The 11,013-nt window shown below is 29.6% G+C and overlaps 1 protein-coding gene across 1 annotated transcript; it reads left to right on the plus strand.

Moving 5' to 3' along the window:
- The first annotated feature begins 1,212 nt into the window (after nt 1-1,212).
- On the plus strand, nt 1,213-5,234 carry LOC141721209 (uncharacterized). The gene is made up of 7 exons (XM_074524019.1): nt 1,213-1,432; nt 2,784-2,925; nt 3,500-3,647; nt 3,728-3,803; nt 3,892-4,003; nt 4,125-4,216; nt 4,861-5,234. Exons 1-7 carry the CDS (start codon nt 1,400-1,402, stop codon nt 4,903-4,905), a joined length of 648 nt encoding a protein of 215 aa, XP_074380120.1. The 5' UTR covers nt 1,213-1,399; the 3' UTR covers nt 4,906-5,234.
- The last annotated feature ends 5,779 nt before the right edge of the window (nt 5,235-11,013 follow it).

Here is an 11,013-nt window from a genome sequence, read left to right on the forward strand (position 1 = left end):
TCAATATTAAAACTAGAGCTAAAAAAAGAATTATACTTTAGTTAAAAAGAAAGACCAGAAAAAATAATGAAAATGATACCCAAGAGTTTGATTTAGCTCATACCCACCTATTCACATGGGTTTCTAAACCCCATACCTCATGGGTTTCAGGAATGAGTTTTAAAACAAAATTTTTTTAACCAAACACCTGGTATGGGTTTTCTCCATTCCAACCCCATACCTCATACCCAGATTTATTGAACCAAACACCCCCTCAAAGAGTTAGATTTTTTTGTCAAGCTCGTCGAATTTTGATTAACTATTAAAAGTTATTAATTTACGTTTTTACAACTTTAAAAATTGTATGTGGAAAAAGATTATTTACATTTTCTTATATTGCAATTTTTACAAATCATATTTAACAGTTAATATGCATAATTTGAATTGAAAATTTGATTAATTTGGCCAATGAAAATAAACGAATTGGTTTATTTGGATGTAGAGTGTTGTTTTCGTTCGACAGAACCCATTACGGGATGGGTTTTTTTTACAAACAAGGTCAGGTGGGTTTTTTTTACAAACAAGGTCACGTACCATATTAGAAAGTAAACCGACGCTCAAAATTACACCCACTTTCAATTTATCTTAACTGTTTTTAATTTTTTTTTGATACATTGGTATAACAATTTGGTATGGTATACTATATTTAAAAAATAAATTAAAAATTATTGATGAATATATTTTTAATACTTACTAAATATACATACTGCAAAAAATTGAAATAAATCATTTTTTATATAATTTAAAATTTCTCACAAGTTACAAAATATGAATAATAATAAACGAAAGTATTAAATTAAGGAGGTCTTTTTCAATTAAAAGAAAATTTCTTCTTTCAACTTTTTTTTATTTGCAAAAATATGATATTTTAATATATTTTCCCCAAAAATACGATTTTGCAAACAAATTCAACTCGAATACAAACAAAATCAACATCAATTATATTTTTAAGAAATATAAAAAGATGTTGTTTCCCTTGTAAACCGTATTTTCTATAATTATTTTCAGAAAATAATAAAATCAGAAAGAAAAATTATAAAATTAAGTACTCTTGATATTTTTTAAAATTAAAATCTAAAATATAGTTCTAAATATATTATTAATGTAATAAAAAAGGGACGGTATTTCTCAAAATTTATGAAAAAAAAGATACCATATCTCTTCTTCGATCCCTGGACGATACATACAATTACGTGGGTCGTGGATATATAATTGAATTGCCAGCTTGTATACCACACTGGAATTCCATATATACATACAACCCACAATCACAATCATTGCTTTCTTTTATCAATTTTGTGTGTATATACACAAACAAATACACACATAATTCTACTCCTACTAACAGATAAGTAAAGCTATGGACATCGATCCGCGTCAATACCAAAACACTGTAAGTCATTGTATATGTTTGTATGTATAGATTGCTTTTTGTATCGCCAATTCTGTTGATATTTTTTTATTTAACCTATGTCAACTATAATTGTTTTAGTTTAATTGATTTATTGTTTTGCTAATTTAGGATTGTTGTGGACTTTATATATGTTTACAATTCAGGATAAAGTAGGTTTTTATCTCTATAGTTTTCGAGATTTTGTGATGATTAATTATGCCGATTGCTATTAAGGTAAGGCAGTTATTGATATGTGGCATTGAGGGATTTTAATTTGGTGCAGTTAGGAGATTCCATAGATGTGCGTTGCAGGATTTTATGTTTTTAATCAGGAGTCGGTTCTTTGTTGTATTAAATATGTTATTGTTGTTATTGTTATACTTGCTGAAGGAATTTACTGTTGTACATTAGCATTAAAACCACGAATGCGCGGGAATAAATGTATTAAATCTATCTAAATTATGCTGTTAATTGTGTTTAAAGATGATGGAAATGTATTTTCCTTAAAAGAACTCGACAAATGTAATGACAAACTAGAACAATATGTTTGCACAATTATGATTTCTCCATCTTTAGCTTTGTGTGGAAAAAACCTAGAAGTCTGTGTTCCACTTTTTCGATTTTTTTAATTCAGTTATTTTTTCACCTGGAGGATTTGTCCGAGTGTAATGTGTTGTGCACATGTATACAATATACCTGTTACCTATATCTCATTTTTTAACTAACTCATTTTGTTTTGTGTGTAATAAACTGATGATTCTGGTATGTTTCTTCACATAAACAATAACAAGGTCTTAATAACAAGCACTTGTATTAAGCACGTACTCTATTGAGGAGGGTTGCCTGTCTCGAAGACAAACTTAAATTGAAATTATGTACCTATCTTTCATGTGCATTTGGTAGAAACTTTATCGGCTAGACATCTGCTTCCGAATAGATATATAAATGCAGGAAACAAATATTTAGTGTCCGTTCAATCCATGTCTTCTGGATGTCGATAGGCTTCAATTGATCTATTATGCCTTGAGTCTGACAAAAGATGACCCACTAGTGGACTTCTATAAGATACTAAGATTTTATTTTGTTAGAACTGGAGATTTTGATTAATGTTCTTTTACTCCATTATTTGTAACTCTATTCTATCTATAACTCTATTCTTTGTAATAAACATAGTTAAAATTGGAATCAGACCCCGGCCATGGCTTTATTACCTGTAACCAGATATGTGATTCTACCGCTTTATGTTTTTTGTGTTATGAAGTTCCCTCACAACCTTTTTCTATCTATTCTAGTTAAAATTATCCTGAATTTGGAACTTATAAATTTTCACTGTTTTGTATGTTTTTTACAGACTATCAATGATGATGACATCCACAACATTGTTCTTTCATATCTTGTGCATAACTGCTATAAAGACACCGTAGAATCATTTATTGCTACTGCCGGAATGAAGAAGCCTGCTGATCCTGTTGAGGATATTGAAAAAAGAAAGCGTAAGTCTTTTGATTATTATTTCCGGATCATAGTAAGGAGGTAATGACTACCTAATACAAGCTACTGAGTGTTATACTTTTTTTAAAGCAAGTTTAACTGGGTGACGGAAAATACCTGCTAAAATATAATAGTGACCTGCTGACCTGCATGATGGCAACTTCATATTTTTCATGTAATTGGACTAACAACTTTCTATATTTACAATTTAAAACCTGATAATATGCTATTGAGTAATTTGTGTGGCTACAAGCAGCGGACAAGATGAGATTATGTATATGAATTTTAAAAAAAAAGTTACCACAATATTAACATTGAAGCGTGCATACATTATTGACCTTCCTATTCCTGAAACCTTTGTTGCTTATAGTTGGTACTTGGTAGTTGGTACACATTGCTGACTGTTAGACCTTTTTAAAGAAATGAATCATAAAGACTAGTATAGTAAGCATAAGGCAATAAGCATCCATTTATACTCCTCATTGTGAATCTGTGATGCTATGTGTCGTCGTTCAAATAAAACGACTGTTCTGTCTGAGGTGCTTGATAAAGTTGCACATGTTGAAATACTTTCAGGAGTTTATATGTTGGCACTAGAGGAGGATGCACTAAAAGCCATTGAACTGACTGAACAGCTTGCTCCTGGATTGCTGGATAAAAGTAAGGACTTGCATTTTGATCTTCTGACCCTTCATTTTGTCGAGCTTGTCTGCTCCAGAAGATGGTGAGTAGAGTACAACACTAAACTCTTTGTTTACAGAGTCACATGTCCTCTCCATTTAAAATATTTCTCTTTCATGGCAGCACAGAAGCTGTTGAATTCGCTAAAACAAACTTAACTCCTTTTGGTGATGTGCAGAAGTATGTAGAAAAGCTTGAAGTAAGTACCCTTCGTTTTAGAATTATCTTTGGCATTTTTTTATCCAATTACTGGATCATCACTGAAGAGAAAATTTTCTTTTCTACAGGATTTCATGGCGCTGCTAGCTTACGAAGAACCAGAAAAATCACCTATGTTTCATTTACTTAGTTTTGAGTATCGGCAACATGTTGCGGACTGCCTGAACAGAGCGATACTTGGTGTGTTTCAGTTCTTATCCTACTCCTTTAAGCTCTCTAGCTTAACAATATTAATCGGTATTACCTTTTTTTTCTGGAGTCATTTAATGTGCTCTTTTGTTGTGCCTTTTGTTTTTGTCAGCACATGCCGACCTACCCAGCTATCCAGCAGTGGAACGGCTAATACAACAGACAGTAGTTGTCAGACAGTACTTAGATCAAGAGCAGGACAAGGTAGCTTTAAGTATTGTTTTTCCCCCATTAATGTGATCCGTAGCGAGTTTTATCATCCAAATTTATATGAATCTTGTTAAAATTATTATTTAGTGAGTGCTATATTCCTACTACGATATCTGTAACAACCATCCCTATAAACATAAGAAACATATTCCTGAACACTAATTCATTTATTAACAAGCTAGGGACTAGCTTATTTATGAATCTTTACATAGTAACATATTTAACTTATTAAAATTTGGTAGGTTTGACTAACTGTCTAATTTATGGAAACATTTTATGAGGTTAGAGCTTTTATTTCAAGGTATATATGTAATTTAATATTTATACTTTAAAAATTAGATTTTTTTTATATTATACGGATAAAAACACTATGCAAATATCAGTAGGACAAGACAAGCTTGGTCTTTGAGTCTTATCATACAGTATTTGTTAGACAATGCTTAGATCAAGAGCAGGACCAGTTAGCTTTGGCCTTGAGTATTATATCCCCTACTGTCTACTAATACGGAGTAATACATTTTCTTTCTGTTGATGAAAGATGGTAGTACATTTGCTAAATTACGATCGTATCTGCTTTGCTTACTTTCTACTGTTTTTTCCCGCTGCTTTGCTTATTCTCTACTGTTTTTATGCTGTAGGAAGGTCTTCCACAGTTCTCTTTGAAGGATTTTTTGAAGAGCTAGAGTGTGGGATCTGCGTACTCGGAATTACTCAAGATCTCAAATTATGTCGTGAAATGTTAGTACAATTGGCATTGTATGGCAAATGCTACTCGGTTTGACTATTCTGCGACGTTTGTGCTCAATGTCCTCTTGTTTTTGGGTTTCTGGAAAAGTCTTGTGGGTGGTTTTTTTTTGGAACCTTGGTTTGGTCATGTCAATACAACAGCTCGCCAAATGGATACAAGTATAATCATGTAGCTATAGTCAACAAAACTCATGAGGTTGTACTCATGTTTGAAATGTGATCTATTGAAAGTTCCCAGAATACCTCCACAACAGCTGTTGCAGTATGTTGCCGTGATTATATTTTAGCAAGACCAAAATATGATAATGTACATGGAAATACAACAATTTATCCCGGGGAAAACAAAATTATACTTCAATTTATTGTTCACCGTCATGTTGACTTAGAAAACAAAAACGGGATACATTTTAAATACATAAAAATGTAAAAGTAAACAACTACTTCCTCCGTCCCAATTTAGTTCCTCAAAGTGTATTCACCTCCTTTAATCAGAAAATTTGATAAATAATTAACGAAAATATGCGGTTAATGTACTTTAAATTATGTGTAAAAGTCAAACTGGATAATTAAATTTAAATGGAGAGAGTAGTTATTTTTTTTTCTCTTAAGAGCCATGTTTAAGGCTATAAATGAATCGAGCTGTTCTTTAAATTCTTTCGGCTAGTTCAAGTTCAATAAACTCGTCCAACAAACTTATCAAACTCGAATTCGAACAACGTTTCTTGTCTGATAATCTTAATGAACCGAACCAAACTTTTAAAGTGTTCGACTTGAATTTGGTTCGTGTTCAGTGCGTTTGTTAAACTCGAGTTCGGTTCGAAAAAATACTCCCTCCGTTCCTCTCAATTGTTATAGTTTCTAAGAGAGTGTCCGATACGTATTTTAAGATGAATAGAAAGTATAGTTCTATAACGTTTTTTTTAAAAATTTCTTTTTTCTGAATAAAAGTTTAAACATTCTATTTTTATTCAAAAAATATTTTTTTTTAAAAAAAAGTTATACAACTATACTTTATATTTATCTTAAACTGCGTGTCGGACCATCTCTAAAAAACGATAACAATGGGTGGGATTGAGGGAGTAGTATATTTGTAATATTATATGTATAAATAATATGTGTTATTAATAATATATATATATATCAATTATATTTTATAATTACTAGCTTAAATCATGTACGATGCACGGGTTCCCGTTAATATTTAAATATTTTATTTTATTTCGTCATATAATAATTTTAAAATATTTATATAAATATATAATAATATAAATTTATAATTAAAATTATAAGTGATCGTAATTTAGTAGGATAAGTAGACTATATTTAGTAGTAGTTTAACAATTAGTAATTTAGCGGATATATAACACTGTTTATTTATTTTTTAATAATAGGATAAATTGTGGTCATAGTTTAGTAGAATAAATTAGGTAATATGTCTAGTAGTTTAACAAGTTAGTAGTTTAACGGATATATAACACTATTTATTTATTATTTTAATAACCAAAATTAGGGGATAACCGTTGAACCAAATTATACCCCATTCCGGTTATTATAATATAGTATAGATTTCAAATAATTATTTTATTGATAAAGAATATTTAATAAATAGTTTGATGTATTTTTTTATTTAAAATTAATTTTTTTAGAAAAATATACATATAATATTTACAAACAGTTCGTGTTCGGTTCAATATATTCATGAACCGTTCATGTTCGGTTCTAATACTACCGAACTCAAGCTCAGATTCTTAATTTTATACCAATCAATGTTTAATTTGTTAAGATTTTATCCGAATTCGTTAAAAATTCATCCGAGTTCAATTCGTTTAGTCATGTTAAATGTTAAAAAATAGTGATTAGTTAGATCATAAAAGAAAAAAGTTGAAATACATGGTAAAGATATGGAATTATAATAGCTTATTTTGACGGGATAATAGTTTTTCATTATCCAAATGAACCATAATAATTTGTGTATACAAATACTCCGCGGCTTAAAATTCATGATTCAAGTAGCCATGCATACTCTAAAAAGTCTAAAATAATTATTATATACAATTTATACATTTTATGATTTATGTTAGATTTTACGGCACCTTTTTAAGTGCAAACAAATTATTGTCATAATTATTTACTTGAAGAATGTGAAGTTAATTTTGTAAGTAATTATATACAAATTCTGAATATTATAAAGAAAAAGAAAAAAGACACCTAATAAAAGGAAAATAACTAAGCTTTTTTTTTAATTTCGAGAGAATCACTTATAGTGTGTTCCAAAATTAAAAAAAGAAAAAACACAATGAAAAATGAGTTATTTTCTTTTATTGGTAATTTTTTTTAAAAGTGGAAAGAAAAAATTAATGACAAATATACGATTTTACTCCCAAATCTTTAGAAAAAAGGAAAGAATAGATTAATGCTTATTTTTCTTTCTCTCTGTAAAAGTGAGAAGAAGATTTTGAAGACAACTGCAAAGAAAAAAAGATTTTGAATAAAAATTAAAGAAATTTTTTATCAAGTCTGCCGCTTTTCTTTTTCTTTTCTTTCCTAAAAGTTATTCGAAAATAAGTGAAAAATCAAATATTTACATTTTTTTCCAAAAAAATGTAGAACACATTTAAGAGTTCAAAGAATCTCACTGGGCAAATTAAGAAAGAATTCCCAAAATACACCATTTTTGAACTTCAACCCCCAAAATGCCCAGATGTGTGCGGATCGTCCAAAATATCCATGGAATACACATTTCAGAAATGCGTATTCAACATTTCAAAATTTAATAAAATATACGAATGTTATACTTGCTTATTCACTTTTACTTTTAAGAAAAATGCGCATGTTCAACATGCGTATTCAAAAAAAACAAAATGTGAATACGCATGTTTAATATGCGTATCCTTTGTTAATTTTTTAAAAATTTAATACGCATCCCCACATGCGTGTTCAGTGGGTATTTTGGGCACATAGTACCGCCAGTTGACATTTTGGACATTTCTCCCCAAATAGTGGGTATTGTGGTTTTTCACCCGCATATTAAGCTATTTTAATGGCTATCAAATTATAATTTTGCCCTTTTATGTTGAAAATTATAAAAATACCATCTTCACACTATTTTTGTTAAAAATAGGCATATTGTTGTATCTATTAAGAATGAATCTCAAACTTCCTTCTCAAAAATTTCATATCAGTGTCATTGTGCTTCTTATTAGATAATTTACATTCTCTCCTTTTATCATAATCTTTTTTTACTACTTTAATTTTTGAGTAAATAAATTATTGATTTATATTATTTAGGTGCCTTCTTTTTATTTAGATTTTGTAGTTTTATTATAAAATTTTAAAAATGTCACCAACTCATATTTTTTTCCCTCACCTCATATTCATTTCTAATTTGTTTCACTTATTTCATATTTATAAATTCTTTTAATCAATCCCGATTATATATATAATATATATATTATATTTTATTCAATGAATTTTTATAAAAGCAGTATTTAAAAAATTATAATAATTTCTAAAATAATCTATAATTTTTTAGTCAATTTTTTACATTATAATATAATATATATTTTTAATTTGTTATTCATTTATATTATAAATCAATATTAATATGATTTGATATTAAAAATATGAGATATTATCAAAAATTTTATATATTACAAATTAATAGATTATTTTTTATTTAAAAATATACTAAAAATAAAAAATTATTATTTTTAGTTTTTTCCCCGCATCCCCCTGGGAATCCCCGTCTTGGCGGGGATCCGTAATGAAAAGAATATCCATTAAGGATTTAAGGGGTGTTCGGGAATGTTATGGATTGAAAACTAGGGTATATTAATTGCTGTATATATTACTAGCATTCATGGGTTTCGATACTCGATTTGACTGCTCTTGTATTTCGTGACTCAATATGCCTTAACAAGATACCTACGTACCTTGCTGTATGTCAATGATCAAGTCAAAAACGTAGTTTTAATTTGTGGGGGGAGACCCCTTATATAGGCATGAGATGCCTTTGAATTATGTTAGGGTTAGGGGACTTGGTGACAAGTCTCAGATTTAGAGTGGACTTTGTAGTCCTATGATGCAGGAAATTAATTCCTTATCCTATGAGATTTCTTGGAGACCAATCTCTAAGGAATTGTGTCCTTATCTGGACTTTACTTATCAGCTAATTTATTCCTTATAAATTAATTACGAAATTAATTAATATTCAGGGTTTTAGGCCCTTTGTATTGGGCTTTATTGTCTGCCCAATTCGGGTATAATTAATGCGATATTAATTATGCAATCAAGGTTTATTTTACTCCCTATCATTTGCCCCCCAACTTCTGGGAAACCGTAAAAGATTTCGCAGAAGTTAAGTTCATTTGTTCCCTTATAGGGTATCAGTTTTGCGTAAAGTGTAGAGCGACCTACACATTTACAACGATTTGCCTTGTACGTAGTTTCAGGGTTGTTTTGGAACCTCCCTATTACTTTCCTTACCTTATTCCTTCTTTTTAGGAATTTTCTGGTATTTTTCCTTAATTTACAGGAATTTTCCCTCAATTTTTGGGATTTTTTTATTTCTGGATTTTTTTTTCTAATTTTCAAGAATTTTCCCTTAATTTCTGGGATTTTCCCTTGATTTCCAGAAAATATTCTTAATTTTCAGGATTTTTGTAATTTTTTAAGGCTTCCTTGAATTTTTCAAGAAATTATTTCAGAATTTATTATTTTTTTTATCAACCGGCATTTCCAAGTATATTTTCGAATTAATCAAAAATATTCAAAAAAAATGATAACCAAGAATACAATTTCTCCAGAATTTAGAATATATATATACATGTATATTATTTAAAGATCTTTTTAGAATTTGATAAAATAAAACATAAATTATTTTCTGTTTTTCATCCCGTTTTTTAATTTTCAAAAGAAAAATTAAATCCCACGCGCCTAGCTTTACTCGGTAATTTCCATTCGAGAATTGTTATAAAGAGTTATTGACTTCTCAGATGGGTCTCGCTTTCATCCTTTAATTTTGCCTACCCTATGGAAATTCCTACTCGGTAATTTCCTTTTCCAAATATATTTTTTAATTTTACGGGGTCCACATAACTAAGCAACCATTTTTTTGAAATGGTCTTTTGGCAGCTTATCCGAGTAATTCCAATCAGAAACTCGTTTTTATATAATCCTCTTTTTCTTTTTTTTTTCTTTCCTTTTTTTCTTAGCTTGCCAACTTGACCAACTTTTGGCTTTTTAACCTCATTCGGGAATCTTCATCAGGAAATTTCTCCTAAAATTAATTTCCGTTGGGAAATGTTTGTTGACTTTTTTTTTTAAGATCAACGGGTCCCACCAGATTTGAAAGTAGTACACTTCTGCAATTTAGGCTCTTACTCGGAAAAACTCACCTGGAAATTTCTTCTTAAAAAGTCCTTGGGCCCGCATGCTTAACCATTTGTTTAGAAATGGTTCTTCTTTTTGTCACCTGACTGAAAATTCATTGCCGGAAAATTTATTTTTCATTTTTTTTACAATATTTCTTCCTTTATGAAAAATCTCACTCGAATAATATTTATACTTTTATCGAGTAAATATTTTCAATTGGAACACTTCGCCTCCATTCGGGATTGTTTTGGCAATTTTGCTTCTTGGTAGGAAATTTCCATTCGGAAATTATTTAGGCCATTCTTACCATTAATATAATTTATTTTATATTCCCAAAAATTTTGGAGCCTGAATTTGAATTTGGTTTTTAGCCTAAAATTCAAAATTCCCCCCTCTCTATTTGGAGCCTAAAATTCAAAATATCCCCTCTCTCTTTGGAGCCTAAATTTGAATTCCCCCCTCTCTCCTTAGAGCCTAAATTTGAATTCCCCCCCCTCTCTCTTTGGAGCCTAAATTTGAATTTTCCCCTCTTTCTTCACATGTTACCTATTATTGTAGGTCACAATGACCTGCTAGAATTTGTTATATAAGAATGGTAATATTGGACTTCTCATCCACACCTCCAATTCATAAAATTTTTTCCACCAAAATTCTTTCCAAGATGCTTTCTC

The sequence above is a fragment of the Apium graveolens genome, chromosome 4, assembly GCF_009905375.1.
Source record: "Apium graveolens cultivar Ventura chromosome 4, ASM990537v1, whole genome shotgun sequence".
Taxonomy (NCBI): Eukaryota; Viridiplantae; Streptophyta; class Magnoliopsida; order Apiales; family Apiaceae; genus Apium; species Apium graveolens.